General features: G+C 56.8%; 2 protein-coding genes and 1 long non-coding RNA gene across 3 annotated transcripts in view; 1 reads left to right on the top strand and 2 right to left on the bottom strand.

Annotated features, from left to right (window-relative positions):
- The window catches only part of LOC116892316, an 11,839-nt gene extending 10,851 nt beyond the window's left edge, over window positions 1-988 (bottom strand). The window contains exon 1 of the long non-coding RNA XR_004386941.1: window positions 906-988. This is a non-coding gene — a long non-coding RNA (uncharacterized LOC116892316). The remainder of the gene's footprint in view (window positions 1-905) is intronic.
- Window positions 209-13,604, top strand: Arhgap33 (Rho GTPase activating protein 33). The gene is made up of 22 exons (XM_032893938.1): window positions 209-323; window positions 1,068-1,150; window positions 2,222-2,319; window positions 2,402-2,486; window positions 2,837-2,917; window positions 3,024-3,161; window positions 3,633-3,725; window positions 4,492-4,614; window positions 4,699-4,776; window positions 4,860-4,926; window positions 5,003-5,062; window positions 5,153-5,305; window positions 5,381-5,483; window positions 7,184-7,328; window positions 7,435-7,517; window positions 7,599-7,706; window positions 8,653-8,798; window positions 9,444-9,597; window positions 9,683-9,828; window positions 9,914-9,988; window positions 11,222-11,881; window positions 11,982-13,604. The coding sequence occupies exons 2-22, from the start codon at window positions 1,073-1,075 to the stop codon at window positions 13,235-13,237; spliced, it is 3,930 nt and encodes a 1,309-aa protein (XP_032749829.1). The 5' UTR covers window positions 209-323; window positions 1,068-1,072; the 3' UTR covers window positions 13,238-13,604.
- Window positions 13,605-15,516: 1,912 nt separating this feature from the next.
- LOC116893370 (inactive serine/threonine-protein kinase TEX14-like) lies at window positions 15,517-17,330 on the bottom strand. The gene is made up of 8 exons (XM_032895170.1): window positions 17,224-17,330; window positions 16,801-16,966; window positions 16,571-16,725; window positions 16,429-16,489; window positions 16,227-16,351; window positions 16,030-16,130; window positions 15,857-15,897; window positions 15,517-15,654 (listed from the first exon to the last, which is right to left on the bottom strand). The coding sequence occupies exons 1-8, from the start codon at window positions 17,328-17,330 to the stop codon at window positions 15,592-15,594; spliced, it is 819 nt and encodes a 272-aa protein (XP_032751061.1). The 3' UTR covers window positions 15,517-15,591.
- Between the last annotated feature and the right edge of the window lie 251 nt (window positions 17,331-17,581).

Raw genomic sequence — 17,581 nt, forward strand, 5'->3', positions numbered from 1 at the left:
CTTCGGGGGGTGGGACTTGAGGGACGGGGGCGTGAAGTAGAGCAGCACTCAAAGCCAGTAAGCAGCCGCCTTGTGGGCGGAGCGTAACGCTCAGGCCAAAATTGGAGCCAATGAGAAGGGCCTCCGCGTGCCCACTGGCCCGCCCTTCGTGGGGCGCGCGCCAGAGCCCCCCGGCAGCCGTTAGGGGCGGAGCCTGCGGCCGCCCGCGCGCGCCTCACGCCCTCCCCTTTGTGTCACCATGGCGGCGGCGGCGGCGGCAGCGAGGACTACGAAGGAGGGCTCGAAAGCCGTCGGGGTCTGAGGAGGCTACCGCGACCATGGTGGTGAGGGGCCCTCGGGGCCATCAGTCTGTCTGTCCGCGTGCCAGTCTGTCCGCGCGGCCCCGCCCTGCGCGCCCCGCCCCCGGCCCCGCCCGAGCCCGCGGCCTGCGCGCCGCCCCTCACCCTTCCTCGCGGTCCCCTACGGTCTCCACCTCGGTGCGGTCCTGGGTCGCAGCCTGGGCCTCGACCCCGCCCCCTCAGCGCAATTTCCCCCCTCCCCCTTCTGGGCCCTGAAAAAGGGGTGACAGTGGTGGAGGACCCGGACTTGAGAAAAGGGGGCTGGTTCAGGGAAGGACCCGCGCCCCATGAGGGCCTCCCCGCTGCAGGCGTCTGCCGAGGCTCCCTGGAAACCAGCCCCCATCCCAGCGCCCTGCTCAGCATCCTCATCCCCAGTCACCCTCCGGACCACCACCTCCTGCTCCCAACAGCCCCTTTCTCATTACTGAGCTCCACCCCCATCTCACTCCATCCCCTGCCTGACCCTTTTCTTCTTCATTTTTACCCCACGCCACGCGCTCTCGATCCTCCCACCGACATCGATCTGAACCTTTATCGAAGTCTTTCCCGCCGCTTCCCGATCCTTACTCTACCCTCGAGACCTACATCGCGCCTCCCGCCTCCGTTCCACTTGAGCCTTGGGGCTTCTCCATCTCCTTGTCTTCATCTCCCCTCCTCCATAGTGCTCCCGCTCATTCATCCATTCATTCCCTCACTCCACAGACATTCACTGAGACCTCCTCTGTGCAGGCCCCATGCTCCAGGCACAGAAACAGTCAGATCCCATCCTGCCTTGGGGAGCTTCATGGGCTGGCAGGGGACAGACTCTGAGGGTGAGACCCAGGGATGAACTCGGGGTTGCAGGGACACGGAGGAGGGGAAAGCCCAGTCTAGTAAATCCCTGAGTCCCCGTCTGGCAGCTGGTTATTTTATTCATCAGAGTTGCCCAGTCTATGCTGTGGGACTGGATTGGCACTGTGTGTCAGGGACCCAGAGAAGAATCTTACATGTCGTACTAACTGTGCTGATCTCTGTTGGGCGTGCTGGGGGGCTCAGCCCGGGGCCCTGCTTCCAATGGGAGAGATGAGTTCCTTGCCGAAGCATCTCAGAGCAAGGTGGATGAGCTCAGGTATAGTTGTGCAGTCTGGGATGGAGGAAGCGCACGCACAGCATGGAGACAAATGTCTGTAGCCTAGATGGACAGAGAGGGCTTTTTGGAAGAATACAATATGAGAAAGAAGGAGGAGAGAACCTAGTGAAGGAAACCACGTTCCAAGTCAAGGAATCACCTTTGCAAAGGCATAGAAGGGAAATGAGAAGGTGGCATTTGTGTTCCAAAAAGTTCAGAGTTCTGAGAATTGGTGAGCAGCAGGGGAGAGATGGGACCGGAGGGAGTGGCAAATGGAACCCAGCTCAAGGAAGCTTGGTTCTCAGACCTGATGATCCCAACCTCGTCTAGAATTTGTGAGAGCCACTGAAGCAGGAAAAGCAGTCACATTTGTAGTTTGTGAACAGTATCCTGACAGGAGGGGAAAGATTGGGAACAGAGGACTGAGATGTGGACGGGGAAGGTCCAGACAGTGGCAAGTGACCGTGCGCTTGCCTACTGTGGCTACAGAAGGGTCTTTAACACGCACAGGCAGGACAGGACCAGCACGCTCTCGCTCCTGTTGCCTGCTCACCCTTGGTCCCTGAACCTCCAGGCTTTCATCCCAGACCACACAGGAAGAAGTGGGCTGCTCTCCAGCCCAGCACTCACCTCCTGTTTGACCTACCCTCTTACCCCATGCTGCAGGACAGTGTGTAGAGCCTCCAGGCTCAAGACCGAAGCTTGCACATGACAATGCTCCTGTTGTCCCTGCCCCCATCTCAGGGTGCCTCTGATTCTTCTCTCTGCTCTACAGGCCCGCAGCACTGACAGCCTGGATGGCCCAGGGGAGAGCTCAGTGCAGCCTGTACCCCCTACTGGGGGGCCAGGTACCAAGGGGAAGCCTGGGAAGAGGTGAGAAGATGCCACAGGGTTTGCTGAGGGAGGAGGGAAGCTCCAGGAGAGAGCCCTGGATGGTATTTTGCCTGTCTTCCAGGCTCTCAGCTCCTCGAGGCCCTTTTCCCCGGCTGGCTGACTGTGCCCATTTCCACTATGAGAATGTTGATTTTGGCCACATTCAGGTATGGGAACTTCTGCTCAGGCAGGGGGTGAACTGCTAGCAGCCACTATAGCCCTGAAGCTCATCCCTGAGTCCTGGCCACCTACATGCTTGAGACAACACTTGCAGAAGGCTGGGGCTCCAGTTGACAGGGAGGATGCTGTCTCGTTTTCTATTTATTCCTCCACACCAGGGTTCTGATAGGCTTTGCTTTGTGACAGAACTCTGTACCCAGACAGAGACATTGCCATCCCCTGTCCTTTTGGAGATCCAAGAGGGGAACATGGATTTACCCCTAGATAGTCTCAGCCAAGAAAGGTTAGGTCTGGAACAAAACTAAAGCCCTCATTTTGCTTGTGTTTCCCTCTGCAGCTCCTACTGTCTCCAGAGCGTGAAGGCCCCAGCCTCTCTGGAGAAAATGAGCTGGTCTTTGGGGTACAGGTGACCTGTCAGGTGAGGCTGCCCCTGCCTCTCATCCAGCCTGAAGAACTAGCTAGCCACTGTAGTCTTCAGCTCTGTGTAATGCAGTCTGTACCCTCTGTCCTGCCTGCCCCAACAGGGCCGCTCCTGGCCAGTTCTCCGGAGCTATGATGATTTCCGGTCTCTGGATGCCCATCTCCACCGGTGCATATTTGACCGGAGGTTTTCTTGCCTCCCAGAGCTCCCTCCACCTCCAGAGGGTGCCAGGGCTGCCCAGGTAACCTACTTGCCTCCATCCCTTCCTGAGCAATCATGGGTATGTCATCAGCCATGTGTACGGCCAGAAAGGCAAGGGGATTAGATAATAGAGATCTCTTGAGTTGGCCATGCTGATGTGAGCCAGTAATCTCAGCACTTGGAAGGTGGCCGTCGTATGATCTGTGTTCCAACCAATCAGAATGGAGAAGCCGTAGAAATGTAACAGGCTGTTAGAGAGTCCCTTTAGTTTGGGGATCATGGGCAGGTTCAAGGGGGTTCACAGGTCAGCACAGCTACATCAGTTTCTCTGCAGAGCTCAGCTCAGAATGTGACATTTCAGAGCTTCAGAGCTAAGCCACGCCCAGGTATCCAGGCTGAATCTCAGCCCCCGCTGAGAGATGAGCTTGAGCTTTGTGGGAGGGTGTGGGGGCTGCGAGGGAGTTCTGCCGTCATCAATTCCCAAGAGCCTTTCTTGGCAATTTGTTCCCAGATGCTGGTACCACTGCTGCTGCAGTACCTGGAGACCCTGTCAGGGCTGGTGGACAGCAACCTCAACTGCGGGCCTGTACTCACTTGGATGGAGGTGGGTCTGATATGGGGAACCTGGTGCTAGGATCCAGTGAGAGGTGTCTGAGGCACAAGAAGCAGCCTAGGAGTGTGTGGGCACAGAGACGTAGGAAGCCAGGGAAGTGGGGAGGCATTGGTATTTTAGTGTCTGTGTGGGTGCATGCCTGCAAGCGGTGTGTGTGTGTGTGTGTGTGTGTGTGTGTGTGTGTGTGTGTGTGTGTGTAGCTGTGTGACTGTAGAGATTTAAAGGTATACCAGTTAGAAGTGTGTTGCTTGTAATTCATAGTACACCTGGCTGACAGTGGCTTAAACTACATGAATTTTAGATAAAATGTGTAATGTCTGCTATGAAGGATGACAGTCTTTGGGGGTTTGGGGGACAGGAGAATCTTGGGACAAGTCAGGGGTAGGGAAGGACAGGCAACTTCTTTCCTCTGGCTGTTATTTTGTTGGCTTTAAAGTTTCTTATTTCATGTGTACGAGTGTTTTGCCTGTTTGTGTGTTCACCACATGCATGCCTGCAGAGGTTGGGAGAAAAGCCCCAGATCCCCGGGAACTACAGTTTCAGATAGTTGTGAGCTGCCATGGAGATGTTGAAACCTGAACTTGGGTCTTCTGGCAAGCGCTCTTAACTACTGAGTCACCTTTCCAGCTTTGGACAATAGCTCTGAGTGACAGACGCTCTTAGGGACAGATGGTGGCCTTAGCAGACATGGAGGAAACTGGTCTGAATTTACTAACCCCTTTTGACTTCTACTTGCCACATTTTCCCTCCACCTCAGCTGGACAACCACGGCCGGCGCCTGCTCCTCAGTGAAGAAGCCTCCCTCAATATCCCTGCCGTGGCTGCTGCCCACGTGGTCAAGCGGTACACTGCCCAGGCGCCAGATGAGCTGTCCTTTGAGGTGAGCCTCAGCCAGAATGAACTCTACCTGTGTTCCCTGCTTCTCCTGCTTCTTCTGAACCTTTCTGCTCCCACCCATTCCCAGGTGGGAGACATCGTCTCAGTGATCGACATGCCACCTACGGAGGATCGGAGTTGGTGGCGGGGCAAACGGGGCTTCCAGGTGAGCTGGGACTGAGGTGGACACGTGCACTAGGGCTCTCTGCCCACGAGGGGACCCAGCTACTCACTTTGGTTCTTCTTCAGGTTGGGTTCTTCCCCAGTGAGTGTGTGGAACTCTTCACAGAGAGGCCAGGGCCTGGCCTAAAGGCAGGTAAGTACCATGGAGAGTGGGCAGGCCCCTCACCCTTGGCCTACCACTTGTCCTTTCTCCCATTGTTCACCCACAGATGCTGAGGGTCCCCTGTGTGGCATCCCAGCTCCCCAGGGGATTTCTTCTCTGACCTCAGGTAATAGAAATGAGAGATCAGAGCTCTACCTCTGGCCCCAGCAAGCCAATGGCGCTCCTGACTGGGAATGGTCTGCTCTTGTCCTCACAGCTGTGCCCCGGCCACGTGGGAAGCTGGCAGGACTCCTCCGTACCTTCATGCGCTCTCGTCCCTCTCGCCAGCGGCTGCGCCAACGGGGAATCCTGCGCCAGAGGGTATTTGGTTGTGATCTTGGAGAGCACCTCAGCAACTCAGGCCAAGATGGTGAGGCCTGGGATCTCTCACCCATCTTCCTGCCTCAGATGCAGCTCTGGCCCTGACCCTACCTCTCTCTCCCAGTGCCCCAAGTGCTGCGCTGCTGCTCTGAGTTTATTGAGGCCCATGGTGTGGTGGATGGAATCTACCGACTCTCAGGGGTGTCCTCCAACATTCAGAGGCTTCGGTGAGCACCCACAGTCTGCATTTATTAGTAGCTTCTGTCCCAGCCCTATGCTACATGCCAGGGTCACATTTGTTGGGAGTTAGGGAGGCATTGGTGACCTGAGGCTTCTTCCTTGAGGAAGTAACAGCCAGGCTAAGGCTGGAGGGCGGCGAGAGTAGGAGTAGCATCCCCAGAGAGTCAGCGTGATGGAGCCCACCACATGCCAGGACTAACTCTAGAACTCGGGGCACCACAGTGAATGACATACGTATTGTTTTGTAGGACCTGAGGGACAAACAAGATGGCTGAAGCCACCACAGGTGCAATGGGTTTGTGCTAATAAGGATGATATAAACTAAGAGAGAGCAAGGAGTAGATGCCATACTAGTAACTCTAGCACGTTGGAGATGAGGGATTCAGGGTCGACCATAGGGAGTTCAAGGCCAGACTAAGCTATGCATGAGACTTTCTCACAAAACCAAAAATAATCCACCAACACTGAGAAAGAAAACCAGGATGGAGTATTTGGGTTATTTATTTATTTATTTATTTATTTATTTATTTATTTATTTTTTATGTGTAATAGCTCTAGCTGTCCTGGACTCTCTTTGTAGATCAGGCTGGCCTCAAACTCACAGTGATCCCACTTCCCTGGGCCTCCTGAGCGTGTGCCACCACACCTCCTGTTGTTCTCTCTCTCTCTCTCTCTCTCTCTCTCTCTCTCTCTCTCTCTCTCTCTCTCTCCATCCCTCCCCACTTCCTTCCTTCTTTGCTTTGCTTTGCTTTGTTTGAGATGGGTTTCTCTGTGTGGCCCTGGCTGTCCTGGAACTTCCTCTGTAGACAAGGCTGGCCTCAAACTCAAAGATCCACCTGCTGGTGTCTCCCAAGCGCTGGGATTAAAGGCGTGCGCCACGGTGCCCAGCTGGGAATTTATATTCTTGAGTAGTGAGGGAGGGAGGAGACCTCGTGGGAAAGAGGTGAGAGAGCAGGGACTATGTACGGAAGGCATCCATGGTGGAGGTAGTAACCGCACAAGGGGAGCACATGAAGCAGTACTGAGACTCACACAGGCAGCACAGGCAGGGCTTCCTGCACCTCAGTGCTGAGGGTGGCTATGTGCATGGTAAGAAAGCACTGCGGCTGCACGCACCCAGCTCTTCACTGGAGTTTCTGGGCAGCTGCTCTGTCAGTGAGCTCCTTGTACAGGGCCACTTTGATGCCCTAGGATTTGGACTTTATTTAAGGGACTCACCAGAGGGTTCTGAACATAAAAAGTGGGAAGGAATTGGGGGCAAGATCCCAACAGAGACTACAAGGTGAGAGCAGGAAAGTGGAGGGGGCAGTGAGTTGAGTGGAATCACAGAGGGAAAAAGCTCTGTGTGTGAGCAACAGATACCCAACAGAGTAGTGAGTGCTTCATTTCTCAGTAGTTCCTTAGAGTCCAGAGAATGGCACAGCATGGGGCTTATGGTGGGGCCATAGTTAGACTTTGGAGTCCCCTTGGGTAGCTACAGACAGAGGCATCTTACATCTGAGCCTCAATACCCCTTCCCTAGTGGCTCCCTGGTCTTTGCCATGCACGGTCATTGGAGATGCAATAAGGTTCCCCTCGGGATCCCTGCACAGGGCCTAGGGAAGATTGTTGTCTTTGGTACTTGTGGGTAGGGGTAGGGGACACGGCCTGATGAGCCAGATTAACTTCTTGGCGTGGCGATTCTCAGGCATGAGTTTGATAGCGAGAGGATCCCTGAGCTGTCTGGCCCCGCCTTCCTACAAGACATCCACAGTGTGTCCTCCCTCTGCAAGCTCTACTTCCGGGAACTGCCCAACCCCTTGCTCACCTACCAGCTCTATGGGAAGTTCAGTGTGAGTAAGGGAACTGGCTAGGGCAGGGGGGGTGGCGAGGGGGTTGGGGTGTGGGGGTAGGGAGCCGCATGTGGCCCAGCACCATCATGCCTGTCCATCATCTCAGGAGGCTATGTCAGTGCCTGGGGAGGAAGAACGCCTGGTGCGAGTACATGACGTCATCCAGCAGCTGCCTCCACCACACTACAGGTAAATGGGCAGGGTCAGAAGGGCATATCGGGATGCAGAGGACGGAAGTTAGTAGTTATCTGCCACTGCTTCTGTCCCCAGGACCCTGGAGTACCTGCTGAGGCACCTGGCCCGCATGGCAAGACACAGTGCTAACACCAGCATGCACGCCCGCAATCTGGCCATTGTCTGGGCACCCAACCTGCTACGGTAAGCTTCCCTCCATGGGTAGACTCCATTCAGAAAAGAGCATGAGGAAAGACCTACGGGGGCCCATGTGAGCATCTGGGGAGAATCAGAGCAGACAGAAAGAGCAGAGGACAAACCTGTGGCAGACGGGCCTGGTGACTGGAGGGGCCCCGCAGAGATCTGTTGGCTCTAGTCATGAGTGAGCAAGGGTGGGGAGCAGAGACAAAGTCACAGATTGTAGACAGATAGAAGTCAGCAAGGGCTTCACTGTGGTTCTCTAAACTGGGAAGCCTCACTGACTCAGGGCTGCACAAGTTCTCTGAGGGACAGACTGCTGGGGGCAGGAAAGGGGTACTATGACTTTCACATGGAATGATTGGAGACTGGGCTAGACTGCCAGTCAGCTTTCTGTAACTATAAGATACCAATGGTGGTTAGCTTATGAAGAGGAAGGATTTGTTTAGAACAGTTTTGCAGATTTCGGTCCACAATCGGCTGACTCCATTGCTTTGTCCTTGTGACAAGGTAACACAGTGGAAGTATGTGGTAGAATTAATGCACAGCTCATGGCCAAGACACGGGAAGAGTTAGGGGGAGCCAGGACCCCATGACTGTCTGAGAGCATGCCTCCAGTGACTTAAAGATCTCTCCCACCAGTTCCCATCTCCTAAATCCCCATCTTGGGAACCAAGTTTTATTATATGGGTATTTGTGGGGATCCTTTCCCAAACTATACCAAGTAGCATTGGGGGAGGAGATGGTGTTGTTAGAATCTGGGTGGGTTTTCGGAGGTTCAAGTGCACTCAGTGTTGCTGACAGATTGGATGTGGTTTTGAAGGAAAGAGCGTTCAAGTACAGCCAGAGCCACTTGAACAGGTTTGCTATCTCTAGGGATCTTTTCCATTAGCACCCTATACTGCCAACCAGGCCCAGAGTACATGTATGGTCTTACTTTCCCCAACTCCAGGTCTATGGAGCTGGAGTCAGTGGGGCTGGGTGGGGCAGCTGCCTTCCGTGAGGTCCGGGTGCAGTCCGTGGTGGTGGAGTTCCTGCTCACCCACGTGGAGGTCCTGTTCAGCGATACCTTCACCTCTGCTGGCCTGGACCCTGCAGGTATGTCCAGCTCATCCCCTGACGTCATGGCTACTGCCCCTCAGTATCAGGGCTGCAGTGGGAGGGCAGGTGGGCTCCTGGCCCTATCCCTACTCCACTGACTAGACCTCCCCCGCAGCTCCTTGAGGACCCCACCCTGGCCCATCCCTCCCCGCGCCCCCCTCCTTCTCATTTCAGCTCCTACGCCCAGGATCCCCACTTCTTGGCCAGGACACCGTTCTTGTTCTTCCTTCACCCCTTATAGCTCCTGGGGGCGCGTGGGGCCTTGGGTCCACCTGGGAGGAGGTGGGAGGTCCCCAGACTTGACCCCACCCTGGCCCTGCCCAGACTCCCTGCCCTGCCCCGGACCCCAGCCCAGTCAGGATTCTGCTCGTCGGAGGGCCCTCTGGCCCGAGGTAACTGACCAGAGCCACTGCCCTTGCTGGCTGCTGGGAGCTGCCTTCTCATCAGCTCGTTCTGCCTCACCCCTCTTCCTTACCTGCCTGCTGCCCCTCCCCCCAATTCCCGCCTGATCTACACCGGCCCCCTGCCTTGCCAGCCCGGGTGGGCACGCTGCGGGGCCGGGGCTTGGGCTGTGGCGCTTGGCTTTGCCTGTAGTCTCAAATGGCCCAAAGCTTATAGCTGTCCCCTTTTCGACCTCTCCAGGTCGCTGCCTCCTTCCCAGACCCAAGTCCCTTGCTGGGAGCAGTCCCTCCACTCGCCTGCTGACACTGGAAGAAGCCCAGGCACGAACTCAGGGCCGTCTTGGAACACCGACGGAGCCCACGACTCCTAAGACTCCAGCCTCACCCGTGGAAAGGTATGCATGGGATGCTGTGAGGGGGATTAACCTGGAGGCCCTGGTTCCTCAGACTACCCACTCTACTCTCTCACCCCAACTCCAGAAGGAAGAGAGAGAGAGTGGAGAAACAAAGGAAGCCTGGGGGTAGCAGCTGGAAGACATTCTTCGCTCTGGGGCGGGGCCCCAGCATACCCCGGAAGAAGCCGCTGCCCTGGCTGGGTGGCAGCCGAGCCCCACCACAGCCTTCAGGTCAGAGACAGAGATGTAGCTGTGGGGTGGCGGGAGTAGCTGTAGTGTTGGAGAGGTGTGTGACTTCTCTTACTCCTCCCCACAGGCAGCAGACCCGACACTGTCACTCTGAGATCTGCCAAAAGTGAGGAGTCTCTGTCATCCCAGGCCAGCGGGGCTGGTGAGCACACAGTGGAGCCCACATGGACCTACACTGAGCTGGGAGGAGCTGAGGCCCTGGCCTCATCTTTAAATGTTGTACTTCAGATTGGTGGAGGGGGCCTTGGGTTTTTTGTTGTTTTGGTTTTGTTCTTGCTTTGAGATTAGGTCTTGCTAATGTTGCTCTGGCTGGCCCAAAACTTGCTATATAGCCCAGGCTGGCCCCACAACTCTTGAGAACTGAGAGTACATGTGTGAGCCACTAGATCCAAAAAGGGCCTTGTTTTTTGGAACAAGGTTTCTCTGCGTAGCCCTGGCTGTCCTGGAACTCCTCCTAGACCAGGCTGGCCTTGAACTTGCAGATTCTGCCTGCCCCTGCATCCTGAGTGCTGAGAGTAGATGAATGTACCATCACCACCTGGTGGGATTTAAACTTTTAAAACCAAGGCCTTAGGTGTAAACTAGATAAATTTTAGGTACAAATTAGATATAAATTGCTGTTGATAGTGCACATGGTATTCATTGGCTCGTGTAGGGTCTTTTGTTTAGTCATTCCTTTTAAAAAGATTTAAATAATATTACAACACCCCCCCAAACTTCCTGGATGTAATTAAAGGAGCCCCACTCCATGCCTGAGAGTCTTTCCTTCCCTGCTGTTGCCACTGACCAGGCATCCTCTTGACAGCCATCTCCCTCCTTCTGGAGGCTTCCTCACATGGGGTGTACATGTGAGAACCCTGTTGCTCAGTTTCAGTTACTTTGAAGCATTTGTGAGCAGCATGGGAAGGGGAAGGCATCCTGCACGTGCAGCATGACTTTGTCACCACCCAGTCAGAAGACCATCTGTGCTGCGCTGGCCAATACAACGTACTGCCTCCCACTGCTCCCCCCTCCTGTGTGTGTGCGAGTGTGCACACGTGCACTGTTCTGCAGGGTCAGCATGTAGCTTGACAGGATCAGAACAGCCAATGGTTCCAGGGGAACGATCCGTCTAGAAGCCCTGCACAGTACATGATACCTTATTGTTCTCACGCTTCACAGGTTATGCTGTCACCAGACCCCGTCTTTGCTCTGGGTCTGGACCAGCTCATAGTTTTGTCCTGCTTCTCATGGTTGCAACAGCTCTAAGTCAGCTGGGCATCCTCAGGGAGCTTCTGGCTTTCTTCCACATTGTTTCTGCCAAGTCGCGTCCCGTCTTTGCTGATGTATGGGTCTGTAAGGTTCTGATCTCTAACTGTAACACCCTCTCCAACAGGCCTCCAGAGGCTGCACCGGCTGCGACGACCCCACTCCAGCAGCGATGCTTTTCCCGTGGGTCCAGCACCTGCTGGCTCCTGCGAGAGCTTGTCCTCTTCTTCCTCTTCCTCCTCCTCTTCTTCCTCCTCCTCCTCCTCAGAGTCCTCAGCAGCTGGCCTGGGGCCACTCTCTGGCTCCCCCTCACACCGCACCTCAGCCTGGCTAGATGATGGCGATGAACTGGATTTCAGTCCACCCCGCTGTCTGGAAGGACTTCGGGGACTTGACTTTGATCCCCTTACCTTTCGCTGCAGCAGTCCCACCCCAGGGGACCCTGCACCTCCTGCCAGCCCAGCACCTCCAGCCTCAGCCTCTGCCTTCCCACCTCGGGCAACCCCACAGGCCCTGTCACCCCATGGACCCAAGCCTGCTTCACCCACCGCCCTGGACATCTCCGAGCCCCTGGCTGTATCAGTACCACCTGCTGTCCTGGAACTGCTGGGGGCTGGAGGAGCACCTGCCTCGGCCACCCCAACACCGGCTCTGAGCCCGAACCCGGGATTGCGGCCCCATCTCATCCCCCTGTTGCTGCATGGAGCTGAGGCCCAGCTGAGTGACACGTGCCAGCAGGAGACCAGCAGCAAGCTAGCGCCAACCCGGGGAGCTCCAGGCCAGCACAGTGAGTCTTGTTCAGTAGACCCCACTCACTGTGGGCCCAGTCAGTCCCCAAGCTGCCCAGGACTCAGCTGACCCCCTTCCCATTCCTTTCTGTATTGTAGGTCCTGGCGGCATGGATTCACCATTATTACCCCCACCCTTGTCTCTGCTGCGTCCTGGAGGGGCTCCGCCCCCACCCCCCAAGAACCCAGCCCGTCTTATGGCCCTGGCCTTGGCTGAGCGGGCTCAGCAGGTAGCAGAACAACAGAGCCAACAAGGGCAGGGGGGCACCCCACCTGCTCCCCTCTCCCCCTTCCGACGTTCACTGTCCCTGGAGGTGGGTGGGGAGCCTGTGGGGACTTCAGGGAGTGGGCTTCACCCTCCGTCCTTAGCCCACCCAGGTGCCTGGGCTCCAGGTCCCACCCCTTACCTCCCAAGGCAACAGAGTGATGGCAGCCTGGTAAGAAGCCAGCGGCCCTTGGGGACCTCAAGGAGGGGTCCCAGAGGGCCTTCCCAGGTCAGTGCCCATCTCAGGGCAAGTGGGGCTTACAGGGATGCTCCAGAGATGGCAGCCCAGTCACCATGTTCTGTCCCCTCACAGGGTTCTAACCCCAGCTTCTTCTCAACCCCCCGAGAGTGTCTGCCATCTTTCCTTGGCGTCCCCAAACAAGGCTTGTACTCTCTGGGTCCCCCATCCTTCCCACCTAACTCTCCAGCCCCAGTCTGGAGGAACTCTCTGGGTGCGCCCCCAGCACTGGACAGGGGAGAGAATCTGTACTATGAAATTGGGGTAGGGGAGGGGACCTACTCAGGCCCCAGCCGGTCCTGGAGTCCGTTTCATTCCATGCCTCCCGACAGGCTCAATGCCTCATATGGTATGCTTGGCCAGTCACCACCACTCCACAGGTCCCCTGATTTCCTGCTCAACTACCCCCCGCCCCCCTCCTGCTTCCCACCTGACCCCCTTACTCACTCAGTTTCCCAGCACCTTGCCCGGCGTCCCACCCGACCTGAGCCCCTCTACGTCAACCTAGCCCTAGGGCCCAGGGGTCCTTCACCTGCCTCCTCTTCCTCCTCCTCGCCTCCTGCTCACCCCCGAAGTCGGTCAGATCCTGGGCCCCCTGTTCCCCGCCTCCCTCAGAAACAGCGGGCTCCATGGGGTCCCCATAACCCCCATCGGGTGCCTGGACCTTGGGGCTCGCCCGAACCTTTCCTGCTTTATAGGGCAGCCCCACCATCCTACGGGAGGGGAGGGGAGGTCCGAGGATCCTTGTACAGAAATGGAGGACACAGAGGGGAGGGGGCTGGCCCCCCTCCTCCTTACCCCACACCCAGCTGGTCCTTAAATTCAGAAGGACAGACCAGAAGTTACTGCTGAGATAGGACCAGGAAAGGACCCTCCCCGCATTGGATCTTGGCCCAAGTCAATCCCTTGTTTTGTATTTTCTTGAGCTCACCACCCTACCCCAGGTTTCTAACTTTGTAACTTGCTCTGATGTGGGTCCCTAACTCCAAAATCATTGTGTCCCGATCGTGGATTGCAGGACATGACCATCCCCCACCTCCCTCTTGGGGCCCTTGCACAATGGGGGGCAAGGCTGAATCACTGTCCCCCTCCCTCCAGGAGCCTCCAGCCCTGTACATGGGGTGGGGAGACAGTTCTTGCCCACCTCTCCCCATGCACCCCACCCATTAAGCCACCTGATGACATTAATGAATAAAAATGACAGAAATTTGTTGCTGGAGCCAGTGAATGATGACAAACTGCGGACTTTCCATGCTCTTTGCTTTGAGGCAAACATTGAGGGTTGGGGTCAGTCTTGAGAGGGCGCCCTAGGAGTCTGGGCTGAGAGTAGGACTCAGCCCAGGCTTGTCTTCGAGGTTGTACTTATTCTGCATCTCTGCCACGATCTCCTCCAACAGATCCATCCTGGGCAGCAGTAGGGGAGACACAGACCTGGGCTCAGTTCAGGGATGAGGGAGGGACCCGGGCTGCCCACCACAGCCTGTGTTATCTCACTCCTGTAGGCTGGAGAAGAGACTGCCTTCTGTCAGCTCACGATCCTCACTAGCAGGTTTCTGCAGGAGGAAAGGTTGGTGCTGCCCACAGCTGCCCTGGAGGTCAGAGCCGGGGTCTTTGGGCCTCTATGGCCTACCCTGGCAGCAGCTTTCAGGGTGATGAAGCCTCTTTGTTGGCCACATACAGGGGTGGACTCCCTGGGCTGGGGTTCAGGATAGCAGCCCCATGTGTGCTACAGCGGCCCCTGCAGAGCTTAGACTCTGACAGAACTTCCTCCCCATGGGGAGGCTGCTCAAGGAACCACAGGTCAGAGCGGAGGGAACTGGGAGACTTCTGGAGGCAGGGGCTGCTGGTTTAGCGTGGGGTAGGGGTATCCGTACTATTGAGATGGGCTCCGGGCAACAGTGTGGGCTGGGGCTGGGGCTGGGGCTGGGGCTACGGCTACTGCCTAGAGTCAAGCTACTGCCGGAGTCCCAGGCTGCATTCTGTTGGCCCCTACCGTGACCTGTGGTCTCAGGAGTCTCCAGAGCCTGCAGAAAACAATGTCTGGCATGGTTGTCTGGATCCCCAAACTGCCCTTGGTTCTCCAGACCATTCATTCCCTTGCTTCCTACCTGAGAAGGGTCTGGGAAAGGGAGCACAAGCCTGGATCTGGCCCTGGCCCTGGCCCTGGGAGCCCCTTCACAGTACAGATGCTCTGGGGACACAGACCAGATGGTTGGAATTTGGTGCACACTGCCACAGTCCCCCATTATTGTCCTTGCTCTCTAACCTGGCAGGGAACCCAGGGTTACAGGAGACAGTGTTGTCCATTGTAGTGGGGAGCTGACGTTGGGTGCTGAGTCCTGTGGAAAGGAAATGAGATGTAGTGATATGTATGGGCCCTGCCTGGGGTTCTATAAACACCCACGCCACACTGACTTTCCTGTACCTTGGCCATGGCCTTTCGCAACAGGTACCGAGTGCTCTGCAAGCTGCCCCAGCGGTCAGCAGGCTCTAGACCCAGTCCAGCTTGAACCAAGGCCTGGTATGGGGCTGGCAACAAGGGGTCCAGGCCTGGACTCTGACCTGCCTCCAGCTTAGCCTTCACCTCAAGGCCCTCTCCTCCAGCCCAGGGCAGCTCTCCTGTAGAGAGGCACCATGAGGAGACCCACACTAGTGGGATGTTTCTGGGGTTGGGTGTAAGTGCAGGGTAGGTCACTCACCAGTGAAGACCTCCTGGGCCAGGACGCAGAAGCTGTAGAGGTCTGAGGTAGGGGCTGGAATGTCACCACGTATCAGCTCAAGTGGTAGCCATGGGTACAGTTCAGGGGGTGGGGGCAGCCCTGGATTTGGGTCTCTCTGGGGGCAGTCTTGTTGCAGCCTGGGGAGGCCAAAAGGTCTAGTGAGCTAATGGATGCTGGGAGGGACGTAGGGCAGACATGGGGGCAGGCTCTCACCTGGGCTGCAGCCTGGGCTGGTGCAGTGGACGCCCGTGTTCTAGGTGGCTCACCTTAGCCAGGCCTGGCCGCACTAGCTGCACAGCATGGGAACTCAGGCCACCGTGGGCCCAGCAGCGGGACTGCAGGAACAACAGGGCCTCCAACACCTGTAGCAGCAGAGGGCCGGGCAGCAGGCCTGGCAGGGATGGGGGAAATTCCTCATCCAGTCTTGCAGAATGCAACAGGATATAAAGGGAGCCCAGCCACACCGGCTCGAAGAGCAGACTCAGTCTAGACAGGTCCTCTGAGGGGCTCAGTGCCATCAGCAGCAGCAGGCCAGGGTGGTGCAGGATGCTGGGAGGGAACAGAGCAGGCCCTTCACAAACTGTCCCAGTCTGCACAGGGTGAAGACTGTGTCAGGCCACAGGACATCTATCATGGGCCAGGGGAAGACTGTCTCACCAGCCACCACCATATAGGGCACACTGAGATGCCCATCACAGCCTCGCAGTGGCCGAGCCAGCCCCCACCCATACCAACTTAAGACCTTTCCCACCCCTTCCTCCTCTCTAGGCTTACAACACGTCCCACATAGATCTGGGGAGGTGGTGTCATTGCAGCTGGAGGGCACTGTGCTGAGTACTAGGCTTTGGTACCGAGCCAATGCCTAACTACAACTGTGGCTAGCACCACATCCCCGTGGTTATGGGCTGCTGGAATCAGGTCAGCTGGGTAACCTGCAGAGCTGAAGGTCAGCCAATAGCACATCAGGGCTGGATTCAGGGCTCTTCAGCTGCCGTACGGTAACTGGGTGGCCCTTCCACAGGAGGCTGGAGAATGGGCAGCAGGTAGGTGTCATGGGTAGGATTTCCTTGTGAGGGAAGCAGGAGGCAGAGGCTCTCTGAGGGTGTAGAGGAAGCTCTCACTTGGTCATGATGGTATGAGAACTGCTGTCGTAGGTACTGTCAGGCTCACCCTGGGTTGGTACCAGCTCCTTGGGGTCTACTACTGGGATGCCCGTTATCAGTGCTGGTGGCTGCAGGCTGCTCAGCTGAGGGAAAAGAGCAGGGCTTTGAGCACCAAGAGGATGCAGGGGTGGTCACTGCTCTCACATCCACTCCCTCTTACCTGGCCGAATCCCAACGCTGGAGTTTTGGGGGAGCTTCTGATCTGCCCTTGCCTCAGTGCCCTGGAATAAAGGGCAGGCTGAGGGTAAGTGTGAGGTCACGGGGTGTGCTGGCCCCAGAAGCTCAAGGGTATGGACTGTTACCTGTCTGCCTGGACCAGCCTTAGTGAGGGCAGGGAGCCACACAGGCTGTGTCCAGAGCTAGCTTGCAACTGACTCAGGGACCCACTGGGCGCCAACTCCCCACTCTGCACCAGTGCTGACATGTGGGTCCGGCACCACTGCATCAGTTCCAGCACCTGGGTGGGGCACAGGGTCAGCCTCGGAGCACGTGCTGGCCTTGATGGCTCCACTCTGCCCTGGACACAACTCACCTCCCACCTCTGCTTGCTATCACCCTGCTCAGCCCAGTCTCGTGGTGTGCGACCCTGCTGGTCACGCAGACGCAGGTCACCTCCTGCCTGCAGCAGGTGCCACAGCACCAAGCCTCGGCCTGAGGAGGCACCTGCGTGCGTGGGTGTGCTGCCATCGAGGCAGCGGCTAGGACAGAAGAGGAGGGAAGGGCGGGATGGATGAAAACGGGGGGCAGGGAGCTGGATGGGGTCTGAGTGGATGGGAGGAGTCATGTGGGTGGGTCACGTGAGAACACAAGGGATGAGCTGACCTTTGTGAGTTCTGGGAGGCACCAGAGACACAGTCAGTAGCGAGCAACAGGGAGTAACCGAGGACAGGGAGGGCACTACAGGGATAGAAGGGGATTTGTACCCTGGGAGTGTTGGGTATAGGGACCTATCCACTCACTGGTTGGGGTTGGCGCCAAAGGCCAGTAGGAGGCGCACAGCGGAAGTATGGCCCAGTAGTGCGGACAGGAAGAGCGCTGTCTGCCCAGCAGAGTTCTCTCCATCTACCTGGACCACTGAGGGACAGAAAGCTTAAGACTGCACACTCTCCAGATTCCTAGAAGTCTTTCCAGCCACCAGGCAGCACACATCTCATGTATTCCAGACTAGCCTGGAACTCAGTATGTACCCAAGGATGGCCACGAACTTGTGCTTCTCCTGTCTTGAGTGCTGGGATCTACAGGTGTGTGCTACCATGACTGGTACAGAGCGCGCGCAGGAGCCAACCCAAGACACTGAGCATTGTAAACACCAC

This window comes from Rattus rattus, chromosome 2 (assembly GCF_011064425.1).
Source record: "Rattus rattus isolate New Zealand chromosome 2, Rrattus_CSIRO_v1, whole genome shotgun sequence".
Classification (NCBI taxonomy): domain Eukaryota; kingdom Metazoa; phylum Chordata; class Mammalia; order Rodentia; family Muridae; genus Rattus; species Rattus rattus.